This window comes from Mus pahari, chromosome 18, assembly GCF_900095145.1.
Source record: "Mus pahari chromosome 18, PAHARI_EIJ_v1.1, whole genome shotgun sequence".
NCBI lineage: Eukaryota > Metazoa > Chordata > Mammalia > Rodentia > Muridae > Mus > Mus pahari.
The window spans coordinates 32,508,764-32,530,083 of NC_034607.1; the positions used below are offsets into that span (position 1 = coordinate 32,508,764).

A 21,320-nucleotide genomic window follows, 5' to 3' on the forward strand; every position below is an offset into this window, starting at 1 on the left:
GCCTGAATCCCAAGTTATCACAGAGCTCGGGCTGCTTTTGAAGAAATCTTTGTACTTCTAAATAACTTATATATTGCTTGGTTTTAGATTCCCAATATGTAACACATGATGGCCAAGCATAAACTACCATTTCCTGTATAAACTGTGTGTAGATGAACCGACTGTCAGTTTCACTGACACTTGCAATAGCTGTAAGAGGCTGACAGGAATATTCACGTTTGGCCCAACCATCTAGAAAACAACTCTGTGTGTGTTCGGTCACACTGAGGAAACAGACCGCAAGGCTGTGTCACTAGCCATCTCTTGGCTGAAAGCTTCCTTCACAGAGCTCTCAGCCTTGCCAACACCTAGGCTTAGAAAGACGCTGAGACAAGACTCGGCACATCAGCCTGTTCCGCGCTACAACCCACATGCTTCATTCTGCCCAGCTGCTGCAAGCTGTGACTGGCTTGGGAGTAAAACCTTGTGAAAGGAAGCTGCATGAGAACCAGCCACGATGGAGGAGGTCATGCAGGAACCACGCAAGTGACTACGGTTTAGGCTCCTCACGAGAGAGCACACTTTCGGAGAAGCCAAGTGCAGCTAATCTGCTAAAGCCACCGCCGAGCGGCCTGCGAGTCCCCATACCTGACACCCGGTAAACGCCTTCACACTTCATGCCGTGCCTCTCCATGTAGTCCACACACTCCCGGAAGACGGCTGGCAGCCGGACACCGTCGTACATCATGGTCCTCTCTACTGCCTCAGCCAAGGGAACTCCAAAAATGGGCTTGAGACTCGGAGCGTCCATCTGAGGCACCTCTGGCTCCTGAATTGGCTTTTTCTTTTTCTTCTTCTCCTTCCACTGTTTAACAACATCAGCTGCTGTCAAGTCTTTAGATTTCTTTTCTTTATGCTTTTCCTCTTTGTGCTTTTCTTCTTTATGCTTTTCTTCTTTGGGTTTTTCTTTGATTTTAAAATCTTTTTCTTTCTTTTTAGAGAAACTGGGCTTTTTGAACACATGGATTCCCTTGGACCTCTTCACCTTGGAAGGGCTTTCAGCTTCATCTCCAGAGCTGTCTTCCTGGAAGGCAGCGTAGCCTTCAGCTGCCAAAGAAATGCAGTATAAATTGTGTTTAGTGTCAAAATGTCACAAGCTTCCTACAAGAGAAACAAAAAGGTGCCACCTGGCAGGAGCTTATCCAATCTCTCGCCTCTTGGGCCTCTAGAAAAAATCATCAAAAAACAATAGCGTAGTGACACTTAGTGACCACAAGAGGGCAACAGATAGCAGCTATCATTGCAATATCAATGTTGAAAGGATGTATGTGTATGCAAGCCGAGTTCTGAGAAACTAAGTATGAACACACATGAAGCACTAAACACTGAGGACTAATGAGATCAATCCTAAAAAACGGACATGGGGCCAGTGCCTTGGTCAATCTCGAAGCACATTACAAACTGCACAACTGTTTATGTGCTCCAATTACTCCCTTATGACCCTGCTCTCCCACCCATTACTTGCCTTTCTGGAGCACAGACCACAGCCTCCTTTAAACTGAAGGCTGAATGTAAATTATTACCTGACACATTAGAATCAATGTTTGCATTCTGACAAAGACTCCAATTGCCTTAACACCAAGTCAGAATTACTAGTTGGTAGCATAATGTTACTGTGTCCTATGTAAAGATGACCCATGTATTATTCAAATGCAGATTTCTCTGCCCCCCATATCTGGTTACAATCTGGACATGCCATTGTAATGCTTCTTCTAAGAATTTCCAGTCTCAATGTTATATCAACATTGCTCCCAATTTACTATCTGACTTGTCAATAAAAGCTGCTCAGCCAACGGCTGAGCAGAGGCGAGCAGGGCTGGATTTCCCAGCCAGAGAAGGGGGAGGGGGAGGGGAGCATGGGGGGGAGGGGGAGGGGGACTTCTCCCCCTCCAGGTGAAGACTGAACACACCTAGAGCAGAGAAAACCAGACCCAAACTAAAATGCAGTATCCTGGGGATATCAGCTGGGAAGTAGCCAGATTAGCCTAGAGGATTAAAAACGATTAATAACTGCTCAGCCAGTGTATTGTGAAGCTTAAGTAAATCATATAGTCTGTCTCATTTATTTGGGAGCTAGTCAGGATAAAGACTGTAACTATTCTTTATGTAAAGATAATTTACATAATGTGATATAAAGGATAATGTAAAGAATAAAAATGATCACTTTTAAAACTGCACCGACGCCACTTTGCTTTGTGTGTTTAGAAATGAGTCTCTCTATGGCGCCCAGGCTGGCCTGCACTGGCCACAGGGGATGCCTCTGCACCGGCCTCCGGAACAGCTCAACTCTCGGCGCATACAACGCGCACACACTGCGCTTGGCTGCCCTCTCCCCCTTTCTTACTGCCTATTTTCTACCTACCTACCTATCTACCTACCTACATGAGACAAGGGCTCTCTATAGAGCTCTGACTGTCCTGGAACTCAGATTGGCCTTGAACTCAAAGAGATTCGCCCGCTTCTCTGCCTTCCAAGTGATTAGCTGTGTGGGCTACAATGTCCAGCAACTTCCTTCCTACTGTTATCTTGTGTGTGTCTGTCCACATCAGGTCCCTGCAGCTCGAGTCCCAGTGGTCGGGAGGTCTCGGGTCCTCTGGAAGAGCAGCACTGGGAACCTGAGCCCCTCCCCCTCCAGCCTACCTTGCTGTCTCCAATAACCGGAAGGCCATGCTTTCCGTAGAGCTACCTTACAAGTTACTTTAGAACAAAGACTAAAAATAGTTTCCAAATTATATTTTAACTTAAAACACCATAAGCCTTGAACTAACCAGAATGGCAAAAATTTTAAGGGCGAGCTGGGGGCACTCTGGAAGCAGAGGCAGGCTGATCTCTAAGTTGAGGCCAGCCTGATCTACAGGACAGCCGAGACTACACAGAGAAACCCTGTCTTAAAAATCAAACCAAACCAAACCACGCAAGCACCCAAACAAACACTTTCGTTTTCTTAAGCTCCAACTCAGGCAGTGTCAACCTGTGACGAAAGACATGAGCTCTGGGGACAGGAATGGAGACTCCCTTTAAGGCTGTAGAAGGCATGTCCAACAGGTTTCATTCATCACCAGGTCCTGTGCTGGTCACGGTCCAAGCTACCTTGAAGTAGCACAGTAGTCGCAAAATCTGTAACTTCCCAGGCAATTTATTTTAACACACTATGTTTTTTTTTAAAAGTAATACTAAATTACCTTATTTGCTTTTAACATACTAAATAGCTATAATTGGGCAATCAATCCTCCCTAGGAAGAGACATCTGGATGAAAAGCTAAGACAGGTAACTTCTTTTACAGCTCCAACAGAGTTCCCAAATGACCACAAAATCTTATAAGGTTAATCAGCTGAGCACAATTCCAGCTTCTACCTTTTGCTATGCATCATTTGAAGCTACCACTCACTCTTAATATACAGACTGGAAACTTATCCTTTCTGGAAATGTGGTGTCTTTATTTGTGACACAAAGACAAATTAAGAAACCATGACATAAAGGACAGCACACGACTATCTGCCTAGATATATTTCAGAAGAGGACGGGAGCCTGCGGTGAGACCAGGAGTTAGTTACCTACGGTCTATCAAGCTAGCTGCGTTGGCGAGACCCCTCCAGAGACCAAAGCGCTTGACTGTATGGAAAGACAGAGAAATCAGCACTTACTCCTTTTCTCCTTTTTCTTAAATTTTCCTTTCTTCTTTCCATGGTCTTTCTCATCATCTGACACTGTATCAGGAGGCTCATGGAGGATGTCATGGGGAGGCGAGGGCTCACCCGTCCGGTACAATCCAGGGAACTTTGTAGGGCTGATCTCCTCAGAGCTGGGGGTCCGGGTCAGCCCACTGCCATGCTCGGCCCTGCGGTGTTCACTAGGGCTGCTGGTGGGGGGCAGGAAGCACTCAGTCATGCTGATGCCCTGACGAGGAAGGGAAGTGGTGGTCTTCGTTACCTATCCATTACACCTGCATGGAAGAGACAGGGGCAGTCAGCACATACTAACCAGGATGCAAAACCACCGTGAACACTCAGCAGTGAAGCCTGCATTTACAGACAACACCCACACCGCACTGTGACCTTACACTCCAGGGATTATATACTTCAGTTCTCAGGACCCTGAAGCCCTGGGACCCTCTCGCATCAGGCAGCACACCAGAAGAAAATCAAGGAAGACGTAGGCCCCTGTAATTCCAGCATCAGAAACTGAGCTGCAAGTCTGAGGCCAACCTGAGCAACACAGCAAGTTTCAGGCTATCCTGGGCTACAGAGAGCCGGCCCCAAACAAACTAATAATGAGCTCCTTTTAAAAAGAATTCAACCACTGGGTGTGGTGGTGATGCCTTTAATCCCAGCAGGAGGCTGAGGAGGTAGGTCTGTGTGCGGTTGAGGCCAGTATGGTGTATCTCTGTGTGTGTGTGTGTGTGTGTGTGTGTGTAGATAGATTGGGGGGAGGGAGGTCCAGGATAGCCAGGGCTATGTAGAGAGACCCTGTCTTTAAAAATATAAATAAAATTTTAAAAAAAACCTCATCAATGTGAAGGGCTTCATTTTGAGTTATGCAACATAAAAATCTTAGTATTTTTAAACTGTGTTCTATCAAAGCAACCATTAATTTATTATTATTAATAATAAATTACAAAGGTCATAAGTATACAAGAAAAATTTATATATGTCCTATCATTATATTTACAATGGCTAAAATGATGTTTAATGGCTCACATAATAGCAGCTCACAGACTACAATTTTATGTCATGTGTAATCAGATGGCTCCTATGTTGGGAATCACTAATCTATTCTGTATGGCAGTTACCCTGAAACAAAGGAGCCCTCATTCAATCAATCCTAAATAGGAAGTGGCTTCACTACAATAGACAAGCAGAGAGTTTAAGGTACTATGTTCAAAAGCTACTCAGAGATGTGCATGTGTAACCCCAACCCTGACACCAGAGGCAAGGCGACTCCAAGGTTAAGGCCACTGTCCTTAAATACAAAAATAAAATAAATTCTTCATAGCCCTGGCTGGCCTAGAACTTGTTATGTAGACCAAGCTGGCCTTGCAATCACAGAGGTCCTCCTGCCTCTGCCTCCTGAGGATTAAATCCCCCTGAGGATTAAAGGCGTGTACCACCATGCCTGGTGCTTTCTTTCATTTTATTTTTAAAGACAAGAGTTTCATGTAGCCTAGGCTGGCCTCCAACTCTTTATGTGGACAAGAATAACCCTGAATTTTTTTTTTTTTAAAAAAAAGATTTATTATATGTAAGTACACTGTAGCTGTCTTCAGACACCCCAGAAGAGGGCATCAGATCTCATTAAGGATAGTTGTGAGCCACCATGTGGTTGTTGGGATTTGAACTCGGGACCTTCAGAAGAGCAATCAATGCTCTTAACCGCTGAGCCATCTCTCCAGCCCCAACCCTGAATTTCTAATCCTGCCTGTATCTCCCTAATACTAGGATTACTGCCCTGTTTGACCATATTCAGAAATATTCTATGGTTATTATATGGTATAGAAATCAGACCTTCATAAAGTTTACAAAAAAAAAAAAAAAAAAAAAAGTCAACCATTCCCCAGGGCTTTTCCCTTGTAAGCCATTCCATCCACCACCCACAGGCCCTGGCATCCTGAACACACCTACCTGAATTATATATTCATGTATCTATCTGCCTTGCTTGCTCAACACGGCCCCAAACACCTTACTCCTCAAATGTCTACCAGCACGTGTGCTGCTGGTAAAGCGAAGAAGCCACAACCTGTGCCCTTAGCTTTCAATGTCAACTTGGAAAGGGGTGGGGGAATTCCTCAGGCTTTGGGAATCCAATAATTAACAAACAGCATATCCAATGGGGACATAAATGGTGTACTATTTACAAACCAAAAAAACCCAAAGACCAGAGAGCTTAGGTAACTTCCCTAAATCACACAGCTTGATGACAATCACTCCTACTCTGCCCACAACATGCCCTCATGTAAAAGTTCATTATGATACACAGAGACACTAAGGGAGCATACTGGACTTAGCCGCTCCAAGCATAGCAGCTTGTAAAGCACGAGGTGGGCAGGGTGTGGCAGGCCACACCCAGGGATGAAGGGGAGCAAACTCAGGTCAGCTGACTATTGCCAAGCTAAGAACCACAGATGTGCCCATCGAAGCCTAAGGACAGGAAGACCTGCAGGTAATGACAGTTCCGTTTTTGTTGTTGTTGTTTGTTTTTTTGATGTACAGCTGTGTGAGAGAATACACACATGTGCATGAAATGCATGCAGTCCCTATGGAGGCCAGAAGAGGGCCTCAGAGCCCTTGGAACTGGAGTTACTGGCAACTATAAATTACCCAATGTGGTTGCTGGAAACCAAGCCTGGGTTGTCTGCAAGAGCAGCGAAGTGTCCTCAACCCCTGAGCCATCTCCAGTGCCCTACAATGCCAGATTTGGACATTCAACACCCTGGGTTCCTGCATGGTAAAGTTATCTGTACACATGTGATTGAACTGACAAAAATTAAGAGTTTCCAGTGACTCTGAAATGGAATCATGGGGCTTTAGTCCCAGCTCTTGGGAGGCAGAGGCAGGTGGATCTCTGAGTTCGAGGCCAGCCTAGTCTACAGAGTGAGTTCTAAGACAGCCAGGGCTACACAGAGAAACCCTGTTTTAGAGTAGGGGGGTGCGGGGTAGGGGGACTAATAGCTTGCTCAGTCAATTACAAAGTCAAGTAATTCAATATTTTATAAATGTCCATTATTAATAAATTATCAGCCTTAAATACACTAGAAGCAGCTTTATCTCTTTAAACATAACTCTCTCTCTCTCTCACACACACACACACAGAGAGAGAGAGACACACACATACACACTCAGAGAGAGAGAGAGAGAGAGAGAGAGAGAGCGCACAGGCCAGAGACATCAGATCCCCTAAGAACTAGAGTTCTGAGCAGCCACGAGGCCCCTAAGGCCAGTGCTAAGAACCAACCTTGGGTCCTCAGCAAGAACAGTCATTCTCTAACCACTGAGCCATCTCTCCTGCTCCTTTTTTTTTTCATTTTCACGGTTCTTAAAAATAATGAATAATCCCAGTGTCCACATGGTAGGCAGCTCACAACTGTGTAGCTCCAGTTCCAGATCCTCTGATACCCTCACACAGACATACATGTAGGTAAGACACCAATGCACATAAAATAAAATAAATTATACAAAACAATCTACAAATTAGAAGTCTCTAACCTAATCTATTAGGGACCAAAATATTGTTTCACCAAGACCTTGTGTCTGAACATTAATGAGCACAAACCTAATGTTTCAGAGTATTACTGGGGCACTTTTTGTGAGGTTTCAGTTGTTGGGTTTCTAAAACAGCACCGTGTTCTGTGGCCCCAATAGCCTGGAGCACAAGGCTAGGGCTCAATCCTTGCCAATCAGCCTGCGTAAGCCTCGTCATGGCCACCTCGGGAGTGTCTGCTTTATAAACAGTGCTTGGATGAATAACTCATTCCTGTTTCTCAAATAAAGAAAGGGGACTGTCCCAGAACAGAGCAGTCTAGACAGTAAGGGCACTAAGTGTTTCTAACAGCACACATGAAATTTCAGAGCACAGACAGACAGAACAGAGACAGGAAACCTTCCTGGAGGCAGAGGGGCTGCACAAACAGCTAAAACACACAAAAACCAGGTTCAATTCCCAATGGGGTACTGGAGCTTATAGTGTCTTAAAAACGCTGGCAGATCCAAAAGCCATTCAAGAATATGGGTAAAATGACTCTGCTTCCCACACAGCTTCGGCGGCAGACTGAGGAAGACAGTGGCCCCTGAGAGCCCCCGGGGAGGCAGTGGGGAAAGCGGGCCTGAGGCCACCTAGTCCGCACAGACACGTGAGAACTAGGGACTTGGTATGTGTGTGGTGACATGTGAGGGCCGCTGGAGCTGTGGGGTGACTGTGGGTGACAGAGCAAATGAAGCAGATGGAGGGAGATACAACCATCACCTCAGGAGAAAGAGAAGGCAAAGGAGCCAACCTGCGGCTTCCGCTTCCTGTGTTGTAAAGCCGCTGTCTAGCTGGACATCCAAACAATGAAGGCCGACTTAACCAACCTCAAGGACTGCCACCACCGTCCAGGGCTGAAAGCACCTGGAGCACAGGACAAGGGTTCAAGACTGAGACGGAAGAGCCCTACCTCTATGTGAGGGGCCCCAAGATGACCCAGGCTGTTCAATTAACCTGTCACCGTTACTATGTGTAAGCTGTACTCACAGCTAAGATACAAGCAAACCCAGCAAAGTAAAGGGGAATGAGGTGAAGGCCCGAAGGCATCAGGCTCAAGCATCCCAGGAGACTGCAGCATGCGCACACCACGGGCAGATTCTGTTCCTCCTCCGAGGGTGCTCATAGCTCCAGAGCCTGCCCATGATGCTCTGAAGGCTGACAGCACAGACCCCTCTCTCCCATCTCCCAACTGCTGCAGGTAAGCAGGTGTCCTCAGAACCAAACCTGCCTGTGCATGGAGTTCACTGTAGTGCACCACTCTGGCCATTAGGGATGTCCTTTATCACCCAAGGACCCAGGGGCTGTGGACAAGTCTATCTACAGCTTATCTAGCTGGCCCAAGGTTGGTCCGATGTCCACTGCAGTGGCTCCTCCACACACAAGCACACACCACTTCCTGGTTATTCTTCTGAATTTCTTGCATTCAACTCAAAAACGGAACAAACAAATCCACAATTCACAGAAAAAAAGTCACAGCTATTTTAAAACAGCGAAAAGGCACTCTAGAAATATAAACACTAGGGATTCCACCTTTACGGTGGCTCAGAAACAATCCTTCAGTCAGGGCAGGTGAGGTTCAGGGTTAGTGTCATTAGCAGTGAGATCGCCCCGTGATAACATGTTTAAGGCCTATGACAGCAGGTTTACATGGGAAGTGATTCCTTATGAACATCTCCCACAGACTAATTATTACCTAACTGAGCTGTTATATAGTTAATTCTCTTAAAGCTACTAACATCATTAAGGTGTACTTAACCCAGACTTGACTCATTTGAGTTTTTCCTTATAAATCATCAGCCTTAATCTTTTACTTGCCTTTCTCCTACCCCCAGGTGCTACACTAACAAGCAAACTTCTCACTGGCGTCCCCTCACAGAGCTACAGAACTTGTTTCCCACACAGCTTCCAAGCATCCTGTGGCAAAGTAAAATAACATACCTAAAACAAGCCCCGCAGGCAGAATCAACTTAAAAAATGTGACATTCTATAATTGCACTATAACAGGTTCTAGTGTATACTTTCCCCCTTATTAACAGCCACTGTTAAGGGACTAGTGAGCAGAAGATAGAAAATTTAACAAATCACCTTAGAAAACTTCCAGTGGAGAACTAACCTGGAGAAGCTAAACTCTAGAGACACACATGTGCAGTGGTTTGTGTGAGAGCTAAACTCTAGAGACACACATGTGCAGTGGTTTGTGTGAGAGCTAAACTCTAGAGACACACATGTGCAGTGGTTTGTGTGAGAGCTNGTGTGAGAGCTAAACTCTAGAGACACACATGTGCAGTGGTTTGTGTGAGAGCTAAACTCTAGAGACACACATGTGCAGTGGTTTGTGTGAGAGCTTTAACCCGAGGGCTCCAGTATCAGATGGTGAACACTCAGCTACAGAGACCAACAGCACCCTGACAACTGCCAGCACTACCTACAAGGGGACAGGCAGGAAGAGAGCCAATGGAGATGGAGCACCGCAAGCTGTGTGCATGTGTCTCCAAAAACACACTGGGCCCCACCTTTACACAAAACCAGAGTGCCATCACTAACTAGATACAGAAGAGAAAGGGGCCCTCAGTGGTTGAAAAGGCGTGTGTGTGTTGGGGAGGGGGAGAGAGAGAGAGAGAGAGAGAGAGAGAGAGAGAGAGAGAGAGAGCGAGAGAGCGAGCGCGAGTGAGCGCTCAGCAGTCATAAGCACTTGCTGCTCTTCCAGAGACCTGAGTTTGGCTCCTAGTGCCCACACCAGGCAGGCAGTCACACCACCTGTTACCCCAGCTCGAGGGATCTGAAAGCCCTGGCCTCCTCCGGTACCTGCACTCAAATGCACAAACCTACACGGAGACACACCTACACAGAATTAAAAATAATAAAAACCAAATGTTTTTAAAATGCAGTACTATCTCCAAGAACTAAATAAACAGTGAGGCATTTTTGAAGAAATATCATATCCTTCTACAGGGAGACCTCTTACCTACCACAATGTCACAATCACATTATCTACTCTCAAGAAAACCTGAAATTTAGAATTTCACAAGGGGGAGAGAACTAACACACTTTATTTAATAAAAATAAAATTCACTGGTTAGAACAGAACTAGATAAAAAGTATCTCACGGTAGCCAGGGATAGCAGGCAAACTCTGTGGCCCCTCAGCACATCTCCCATCTGGAGGAAAGAGTGACCCGGTGTCTGCTGGGAACCACACAGCCTCTAGGTAAAGCAGTTCTGTCTCCACAGCAGGTCACTAGGCTGCCGCTCAACGATTTTGTGAAGCTCCATTTTCTGGGGTAGGGTGACAAAAAAAAAAAAAAAAAAGTTCTGTGCAAAAACTCCCACAGAATAGGAAATGACAGAGCAACTTGATCTGACCTCAAAGATTCAAGGTTGTAGTCCCACAGACAAACACAAGCCGCCAAAAACTTCAGCTACCTAAGGATGGGTGAAATGTCATTTTCTCCTTCGACTGAGGTGCTTGATGCTGTCCTCGTCACAGGACCTGCTTCTAAGCATCTTGTGGACATCACTGTCTGGGAAACGGTAGGCAAGTGCCTTTTATAAGGTGATGCCGTATTCGCATGTAATATACACACACCTTCCCAGGCAGTGAAATCAGAGATTGTTACACTTAATCTAGGTATATAGGTATGTTACTGACAATCATAAAGAAATATATTTTAGGGCTGGAGAGACGGCTCAGTGGTTAAGAGCATTGACTGCTCTTACAAAGATCCTGAGTTCAAATCCCAGCAACCACATGGTGGCTCACAACCATCTGTAATGGGATCTGGTGCCATCTTTTGGTGTGTCTGAAGACACCTACAGTGTACTTACATGTAATAAATAAATAAATCTTTAAAAAAAAATTATTTGCCAGGCGTGGTGGTGCACACCTTTAATCCCAGCACTCGGGAGGCAGAGGCAGACGAATTTCTGAGTTCAAGGTCAGCCTGGTCTACAGAGTGAGTTCCAGGACAGCCAGGGCTATACAGGGAAACCCTGTCTCAAAAAACAAAAAAACAAAAAACAAAAAAATTGACAACAATTTGGGGGAGCTGAGAAATGGCCCAGCGTGTCAAGGTGCCTGACAACAAACCTGATAGCTTGATCCATGGAGTAGGAGGAGATACCCACGGGCTTCCCTATGACCTACGAGCACTGTGGTGTGTGCACACACACCTACTTTCTCACACAGAAATAAATAATTTTAAAGCTTTTTGGCGTGTATATGTAATTTTGCCACATATGAAAGACAAAAGCAACTTTACATACTAACAAGGTCAATGTGCTTTCTGTTTTTCCATAATCAAATCGTGAATACATATTTGATATTAATGAAACTCAAGTCAGCAACCACAGAAAGTGTGTGTGTGTGTGTGTGTGTAAGGACACATGCAGGAGCGAGTGTGGAAGGGTACATGTATATATTCATGCAGATACACACGTGCGTCTGTGCACGTACAAGTCATTACCACAGCTGCTGTCCTTTGTCACTGCTCACCCTGTTTTTTGAGAGAATCTTTCAAAATTGCACCTAGAACTCATCAATTCTCTGTGACTGGCTTGTCAGGAAACCTGAGCAATCCACCTGTCTCCACTGAGCCAGCACTGGGACTGCAGGCATGTGCCACCATGCCTGGCTTCCATGTGGAAGTCAAGGACTGAAATGAATGAGGGTCTTCACGTTTATACTGCAAGCACTTTATCATTTGAGCCATCTCCCAAGATCAAGCAGTTGTTTTCTTAAAAATGAAAATAAAAAAATAAAAATCACTGTGTATGCGTGTATGTGATGCATGTGTGGGTGAACGGCAGGCACACACATGCCATTACACATGCATGGAAGTCAGAGGACAGTTTTTGGGAACTGGTTTTCTCCTTCCACAGTAGGTTCCAGGAATAGAACTCAGACTGTCAAGGCTTGCATGTTAATCACTTTTACCCATCTCACCAGGTCCAAGTTTTAAAATCAAACATTCTAAAATACAATCCAAAGATGTGCTGATTCAATTCTTACATGTTGAGGAAAGATGGCAGGAAAGCACTAAGTCTCATTCTCTGATGCCACTGTGTTTCCAGAGCAGGCATTGGGCACATACAGTGAAAACACTGCATTTACAACATACAACACACTGCACGGTGTGATTGCTCACTCACTGTGCTCTGGAGAATCTGAGTGCTCTTGAATTACCTTCACCGTGATTAAAGAAGTGTTGTGCCTCACTGTGTCATGTACAGCCCTGACACCACCCTGAGGGCTACCACCACTTTTGTTTTCAATAACCTTTGCAGCAGCTGCCACATGGTAGGTGCTCAGTTGTACTGGAACCCTTTGAGAGTAGACTATGTACCCTCAGATATGAATACTTTTACTTCTGTGGACACAAATATCTATAGGGCTCAGCAGGTCAGAGTGCTGGCTGCTCCTGCAAGGGGATCTGGGTTCAGTTCCAAGCACCCACACAGATGCTGCTCACAACCATCTGCAACTCTAGTTCTGTAAGAGTCAATACCACCTCTGGCCTCTGTAGGTACCACACACAGTGCACAATGCACACATGGCAAAATACATACACATAAAATACAAATAAACAATTCATCCTTAAACATAAAAGGCAGCAATTACTGTACCTCTGGAAGGTACAAAGTCACTATGAAGCTGTTGTCCTTCAGGTGAGGTCACAACAGCCGGAGTGGACTGCCATGCAGTTTATATAACGAGCAGAGAGAACTTTTCACCCTGATCCACAATGAGCACTGTCCTGTACCAAAAAACAAGCCAGATGCAGTATGGTGTACACATCTGGAATCCCAGAACTTGAGAAGCAGAGGCAGGCAGATCTCTACGAGTTCAAGGCCAGCCAGGACTACATAGTGAGACCCTGGTTGCTGCTGCTGCCGCCGCCGCCGCCGCCGCCGCCGCCGCCGCCACCACCGCCGCCACCACCGCCACCACCACCACCACCACCACCACCACCACCACCACCACCACCACACGTGCACACACAGACACACATAAACAAAAGCTAGGGGTAGGGTTCATAAAGCTCCACCCCGCCTTCGGATTTACTGGCAGTTCAAGTGGTTAGGGAAGGAGGGAGTCATTTTCTTCTGTGACGTAGCCACACCCCTCTAAATAACCTCCATGTGTGCTCCCAGAAGCAGCCCTAAGGAAAACCCCTGGTCACAAAAGAGAGACCAGTGGTTGAAGGGAGATGAGTGGGAGGGACGGAGACAGGAGAGTGGCAGGATGTGAGTGGGGCCAAAATACATTATATACTGTATGGAAATGCCACGAGGAGACCCACTGTGCATACGAGGAAGTGCTAACAGAACATTAACTAATGCTAAAGCTTAAAACTAAGAATACAAATATGGGGCTGGAGAGGTGGCTCAGCGTTAAGAGCACTGACTGCTCTTCTGAAGGTCCTGAGTTCAATTCCCGGCAACCACATCGTGGCTCACAGTCATCCATAATGAGATCTGTCGCCCTCTTCTGGTGTGTCTGAAGACAGCTACAGTGTACTTACATATGGCAAATAAATAAATCTTAAAAAAAAAAAAAAAAAAGAATACAAATACATTACTTCCACCTCACCCTGACCTCCATCCATTTATACACAAGTTGGAAGGTGGTAAGAGTCAGGCTGGCAAACAAAGTGGGCTTTAAAGTCTGGCAGATGATCTAAGCCCATCACACGTATGAGTATGTATGTATGTGTGTATCTATGTTTGTGCATACGTGTGTGTCATGACATTTTGTATGTATGGTCATAAGGTTTGGCCACCTTGTCAGTCCACGATCTCCATGTGACTCAGCTCTCTGGGGCACAGCAGCAGACGCTAAGTGCTCTGTGTCTATACAAAGAGCAGATACCTGGATATACACATTCTACGCCTAAAAGTCTGAAAAAGAAAGGGTTATTTTTGTTTGGTTGGGGTTTTTGTTGTTTTGTTTTGTTTTCCCAAGACATGGTTTCTATGTTTAACAGTACTGGCTACCCTGGAATTCGCTTTGCAGAGCAGGGTAGACTCAAACTCACAGAGATCCACCTGCCTCTGCCTCTGCCTCTGCCTCCTGAAGGCTAGGATTAGGCTATAGGGAAGGATTTTATTGTTCTTTTGTTCCCCCATTTTTCTCTTAAATTGTGGACACTAACCTCAAACCTGAGGTCTTTTGCCTCAGGATCCTAAGGGCTGGGATTACAGTCATGTGCCAGCTGAAATTAATTTTATATTGTGTGTTCATGTGTGTGATTGCATGTGCACATAGAGGCTACAGGCCAACTTATCCTACTCCCCACCACCCTTTTTTATGTGAGGTCTCTCACTGGGGCCTGGAGCACAGTATTAAGGCTCAGCTGGCTACCCAGTAAACGCCAGGGATCCGGTGTATGCCCCGGCAGTGGGATTACACAGGCACACCACCATATCCAACGTTTTTATGGGCTCTGGAAACTGAACTCAGGTCCTCGGGCTTCCCAGTGTGGCAATATGAATATGCTTGGCCCATGGGAAGTGCTACTGTTAAGTGTGGCCTTGGAGCAATAGGTATGGCCTTGTTAGAGGAAGTACATCACTGTGGGGGTGGGCTTTGAGGGCTCCTAGTGCTCAAGCACCCTTTGGAAGGAAGTCTCTTCCTGGTCTTCTTTGTAGAACTCTCAGTTGCTTTTCTAGTATCGCATCTGCCTGGATGCTACCATGCTTCCTACCATGAGGATAATGGTCTGAACCTCTGAAACTGTACGCCAGCCCTAATTAAATTTTTTCTTTGTAAGACTTGCCTTGGTCATGGTATCTTTTCACAGCAATGAAAACCCTAAGGCACCCAGCAAGCACTTTACTGTCTGAGCTATCTCCCCAACACTTAAAATTAGCTTTCAATTAAACAAAAAATGAGCAAGGATATTGTCCTCGGTGTGTTCTTTGCTACCTGTGTATGGATGGAGATGTGATCTCTCAGCTTCCTGCCCCAACCACCATTCCTGCTCTGGCTGCCACACCTCCCTGCCAGGATGGACTACGATCCCTCTGCACTTCGAGCCACAGTAGACTCTATCCTCCACAGGTCATGGTGTTTTATCATGGCAACGAGAAGAAACTAGTGGAGTTACTAAATGAGAAGCAGACAGGTGGTGTGCTCTGTGGGCATGCTGGCCAGAGGAATAACACCCCAGGCAGCTCTACGATGAAAATAGGAAATCCAAACCTAAACCTGTGGATTCTGGGATTCATGGTGCTCAACCTGTGCATCTGGTCAGTGGAGTATTATTCAGAATATATCACAGTGTTGATACTGGCTACAATATGGACAATCCTTGTACAGGTGAAGTCAGTAATGAGCAACCACAAGTACATTCACACTAAGTTTCTAAACCGGGCCATGAGCGGGCACAGGAGGCCCACTAATGGGCAATGGCAATGTCACTGTCTTCAGACACACCAGAAGAGGGCATTGGATCCTCATTACAGATGGTTGTGAGCCACCATGTGGTTGAACTCGGGACCTCTTGAAGAGCAGTCAGTGCTCTTAACCGCTGAGTCATCTTTCCAGCCCGACCTGTAACTTTTTAAAAGGCTAAATTTGAGTTGGAAAGACAGCTCGCTCCCCCAGTCTCATGCAAGCATGAGACCCTGAGTTCAATCCCCCAGAACCAGGTAAGGCTGGGTAGAGCACGAACTCTCAGGACCGATGACCCCAGTACTGGGGAGGGAGAGGCAGCAAGATCTCATCAGACTGCGAACCATCCAGCTGTATCCGTGAACTCCAGTTTCAATGAGAGTCTCTGCCTCAAAAAGTAAGGTGGAGAGCTATCGAGGGAGGCACACAAACTCAACCTCTGGCCTCCATGTGCACAGGTGCACACACATACACATACAAAGGTTAATTTATGGGTACAGGAATGGATCTCAGAAAATGCTATTTTTTTTTATAGCAGGTTCAGTTTTTGGCATGTTAAAAAGCCCTCCCTTGGCCTTGGTCACAAGCTACTTTCAACACCTCCCCTCACAGCTGACATATATGCCTGCTATCCAGCAACCCGGAGGCCAAGGCAGGAGGACTGTGAGTTCCAGACAAGCATAAGCTAGAGTAAGACCCTTTCACAGAACTAAAGACAGAAAAGCAAGTGCCAAGGGAGATCACCTCCCAGAATAGTTTCTTCCCCTATCAATCTACCATAAATTTAATTCAACACGATGCTAAACATCTTTATCAAATTCAAAAGGCTCATAATTCTTATTCTGACCAACTACTTAGAGCATTTAAACATTTTTTTTTTATTTTTTAATTATACAGCTGGGTATAATGATGCACACCTTTAATCCCAGCACTTAGGAGTCAGAGGCAGGAGTTCAAGGCCAGCCTGCTCTACACGGTGAGTTCCAAGACAGACAAGACTACACAGAGAGACCCTGTCTCCCAGGGAAAAAAAGGAAGTACAGGCTAGTGTGGGTGCTCCCTGACCCCTCAGGAGCTAGTCACAGGCAGTTATGAAGCACCCAGCATGGGTATTGGGAGCTGGCCTTAAGGCTCTGGAAAGCAGTAAGGACTATTAAATTCTGAGCCACCTTTCCAGCCCCTACTCTGAAAATCTCAAGTCTATCTTTCATCTGGCTTTAGCGCTGAGGTCTCATTTTGTGTTCTGAGATGGGTCTTGCTCTCTAGTCTCGAACTTTCTGCGGTAGTCTCCTCTCCCGAGTGCTGGGATTATAGCCATTTGACCCCCACACCTGTCGATGTCTTCATCTTATTTTTTTTTTCCTGGAGATAGTTGGAAATGACCCTATCAGCTGGGCGCAGTGACTCAGACCTTTAACCCCAGCATTTAGAAGGCTGAGGGAGAACGGGTTATTCCTTCTGAGTTCAAGGCTAGCATGGTCTACAGAATGAGACAGACCCTACTTTGGCTTCTATGACAGGACCTCCTCATGGATGCCTCAACATTACCAAACGGTTCTGAAGGTCACCTTCCAGCATACCCTCCTGTGCTGAGCTCTGTGGCTTATTCCTGGAGCTGTTTGCAGTTGGCAAACTCTTCCTGTGTGGCAGTCCCTAAACCAGAGGCTTCAGTCACCGTTTACAATAAAACGTGACAGGACTGGAGAGGCAGCTCAGCCGCTAAAGCCTAAGACTCACAACTAAAAGGATGACAGAGCGCACAAACTCTACCTGGACGTTCACAAAAACATCCACGCAACATGCCAGAAGCTAGCACGTGAGTCCTCCTCAAACTTACTGCACTTCCTCGAGTCTCTGTCTCAGGCTATCCTACCGTTGCTTCCTCAGGGACCCAGGATGGAACGCAAGGCACCCGCGCTTTCCATAACCAACTTTTGGTAAATTCTATTCAGTCTGTTTTCTAAGTATTTCTGCCATCTGTATCCTGACACTGTTCTTTTTAGACCCCACTTCTCACCTCAGTTATTGGCAATAATGAAGACTGTCTAAACCCGTTCCATATTCAACTCCATCTACCCTCTCTGTACTCTGAAGTCTACACTCCACAATTCATACCACAAACTGGTTTATGACCTGGGGCCGGGCAGCTACAATCCTCAGCATGGTGGTCGTTTTTCAAAGACTCACCTTCAGCTCCTGGCACAGTCAACACTACAGCTACAGCTACAGCAACAACACACCTGTCTGAAATGCTTCCTAGCACGTCTCTCTCTGACTCCTTCAGCCTTACACACCTTTTCCAATTAATTCTGCTTGATCCTTAGGGACACTTACAACAGAGGGTTAAATGTGGCCAGCATAGATTAGCCAGTCTGTTTCTCCCACCCCCACCCCTCTCCATTCTGTCTCAATGACTCCCATTTGCTGGCAGGGCAAAGCTGAAGTCGGCTTTGATGGTATACAGACTATCCCCCCAGTTTCACGTCTCTCCACCACCATATGCAGCTATACTTGAGGTAGCTAGCTACCCTTGCAGATCCTACTACATAGTCTTTGTAGCTCATTTTACACAGTTCTGCTTGCACTATTCCATACATGACTGCCCATCATTTCTACGGCTGCCCAGCTGATTGATTATACAGTGTTAGGTATCCTCCACTGAGCACTCCCAACCTGTATTTTTATCACTATTTACATGTATGTCCTTCCTCTATCTTCTGCCCTTTCCCATTGTTTCTCTTAGGTATTACATCTTGCATATATTCACAGAACCCCCATATTTTCTACTGAATCTTGGAAACACTGTAGATTGCAAGCTGAGTGTTGTAGAACAGGGGCTGAGTGCTCTCCTAACATGTCCTTCAAGTTCTCTTTATTTAGCAGAGAACATAAACACAGTAACTCCTGTACTCTAAATCACCTGCATTTTCCCCATGTTCTGTCTTACCTATATTAGCATAAAGTCTATCAGGGACTTTCTTTTTAAAAGAAAAGAATAGCTGGACATACGTCTAATCCCAGCACTTAGGAGCCAGAAGCAGGAAGATCTATGTGATCTTAGTTCAAGCATCCACATAGGAAGGTTCTAGGCCAGCCAGGACTTTACAGTGAGACCCTGCCACCACTGTCCACTACCCACCACCACAAAAAAAAAAAAGAAAATAACAGAATATACTTTGGGATACTGTTGTGGACCTAATCATTTCTTCCCAAGCTGTCACTATGCAAGTGTAGCTGTATAAAATAAAATTAATATTCACTTTTTAAAATTTTTATTATTTTTAATTATGGGGGGAGGCGAGCCATTGCTTGTGGAGACCAGAGGTGTTGGGTTTCCTGGGACCTGGACCTACAGGCAGTTGGGAACAGTTACTGGGGACCAAACTCTGTAACTCTCCAAGAGTCATGTTGATAACCAGTGAGCCCTGTCTCCAGCTCCAGTACACACTTTTTAAAACACCACTTCGGTCTCCCTAAATTACGAGGAAAATGGTCCCTGTAAACTTATTATGAGAAACCACCTTTTGAAAAAGACAGCAAATTCAGCTAGTGTACCTTGTTTCTAGATTCTCTGTGATTTGTTTGTTTGTTTGTTTTTTGAGACAGGATTTCTGGTTAGCTCTGGCTATCCTGGAACCTGCTCTGTAGATAAGACTGACCTCAAACTCACAGAGCTCTGCCTCCAGAGAGCTAGGTGTGCCACCACCAGCTGGCTTCTAGATACTTCGTTTTAAAAATTACTTAACAGCAACTGCTATTAAACTAACCCAAACCCATCTCTCTTGGGTCTATGGGACACACTGAAAAACAAGAAGCACTCTACTGACTGCAGACCTCTGAAAATGCCAACACCACCAACAGGAGTTCTTCATTTTGAAGAAGACACCCAGGACCTTGAAATCATCGAGATAATTCCTACTACAGAAAGTAATGAGACCTTTCCTTAAAGTGCTGTCTGAACACTAAACCAAAAGTAGGCCTATAACTTATCACTGAGTACTTTGTCAATAACTGCCAAGCATGGGTAATGCTACCCAAAGCTCCAGTGTTAGCCCACACCCGTCCCATCACCACCACCAAAGCTGGGCAGTGCAACAGCTCAATGCATACACTGTAGCACTTCTGTCACAAGCACAGACCTCCAATGAAAACAGCTGTGATCTCTAAGAACCTTAGGGTACACACGCTGCTCTCTGGAAGAATCCTTGTAATAATCTTCAAACTTGAACCAGCCCCACTTCAGGAGACTGGGAAGTGGAATAATTTGTCAAACCTGTTTCACAACGACATATTTAAAAGACGGAAAAAGAAAGCTCTCCTCGACTAAGGACACTCTAGCACGAAAACGCTTGAAAACGCGTTGAGAATGGAGTTCCCAACTCCAGAGCTGGCAGAACACTTCTGAACCCTGGAACAAGTACCACTGCAGTCAGGGTCGTCCCACGGGCGACATCAGGAGCTGTTCCCCGACTCTACCCGGCAAACACCGAGACAGGTGGGCGAGCCAGAAGCGCGAGCCATATGCGATCCATAAACCGGAAGGCTGCGTCAGGCCAGTCCCCGGCCGCAGCTCGGGCCAGGTGTGGCCCGCAGGGATGCCCCGAGGCCTGGAAGCTCCCAGGAAGCAGCTGGACTCCCAACAAGCCCCTGGGTCCCAGAGCAACACAGGACACACCCGGGTGCTCCCACGGAGGCCTGTCCGGCAGGCGGCGTGACCCACCCCAAAGGAGCAAGCTCCGGGGTGAAGCCTTCGCGGACAACGTAAGGCGGGGCGGCCACGCCCCCCACCCCCAACTCCCATTCGGAGCCCGGGATCCCAAGCCCAGCACGCTGCGTGACAGGCGCGGGCGCGAGGCCGGGCGCCCGACGGCTCCCACGGACACCGCCGCAGCGCTGCGACCCCCGCGAGCGACCGCTCCCCGCCACTGACCAGTGCCTGCCGCCGAGCGACCGTCCGCTCCGCTGCAGCCGCCGCCGCCTCCTCGCACTCACGCTTCCGCCTCAACCGCCGCCTCCTGCGCTGCACCCCCGGACGGCCGCGGGAGCCCCATTCCCACCCCGCCCAGCCTTCGCCTGTTTACAATGATTGGGACAGAACAGGACGAGCCGGCCCAGCGCGCACGCGCACGCCCTCCTCCCGCCGCAGCCGGCTTCCCGGGTCCTCAGCTCCTTGGCCGTGACGGCTAGGGCCGGCTAGGGCAAACGCCCCGCGTCCTCGCGTGGGGCACGCCGGGAGTTGTAGTTCCAGTAAACCTGACACCCCGCTGCTGTAGGACCTTGTCTCGGATAGAAACCACAACGCCCAGAAAGCACCGCGCCTCCCGAGCTGGAACTCGTTGGGGGGAAACGGGGAACCCGCGAGAGGATGCGCCAAACGCTAAGGCTCTGCAGGCGCCTGCGCAGTGTTCTGGGGGGACCGAGTGGAACACACACACGCACACACACACACACCTACCGGAGCGAATCCCAGTGAAAACAGTGTGGGAGCCCTGCGGAGGTCTGCTGGGAAGAAAGCGCGTTCCTCCCCAAGCTCTGGCCTGGTGTCCGCAGCTACCGAGAGTGACAGTTTTCCCCCAGCATCTGCGTACTTTAGTGGTTCCAACCAGTTAAACCTGCCTGGGCTGCTGGCCCACCCCGCCTCTGGGCGGAGCAC

At 47.0% G+C, this 21,320-nt stretch overlaps 1 protein-coding gene across 1 annotated transcript in view; it reads right to left on the reverse strand.

Moving 5' to 3' along the window:
* Ralbp1 (ralA binding protein 1) overlaps positions 1-20,767 on the reverse strand; it is a 35,457-nt gene extending 14,690 nt beyond the window's left edge. The window contains exons 1-3 of the mRNA XM_021217833.2: positions 20,598-20,767; positions 3,685-3,983; positions 628-1,086 (exon numbers count right to left, since the gene is read on the reverse strand). Coding sequence (XP_021073492.1) covers positions 628-1,086; positions 3,685-3,928 — 703 coding nt within the window. The 5' untranslated portion in view covers positions 3,929-3,983; positions 20,598-20,767. The remainder of the gene's footprint in view (positions 1-627; positions 1,087-3,684; positions 3,984-20,597) is intronic.
* Between the last annotated feature and the right edge of the window lie 553 nt (positions 20,768-21,320).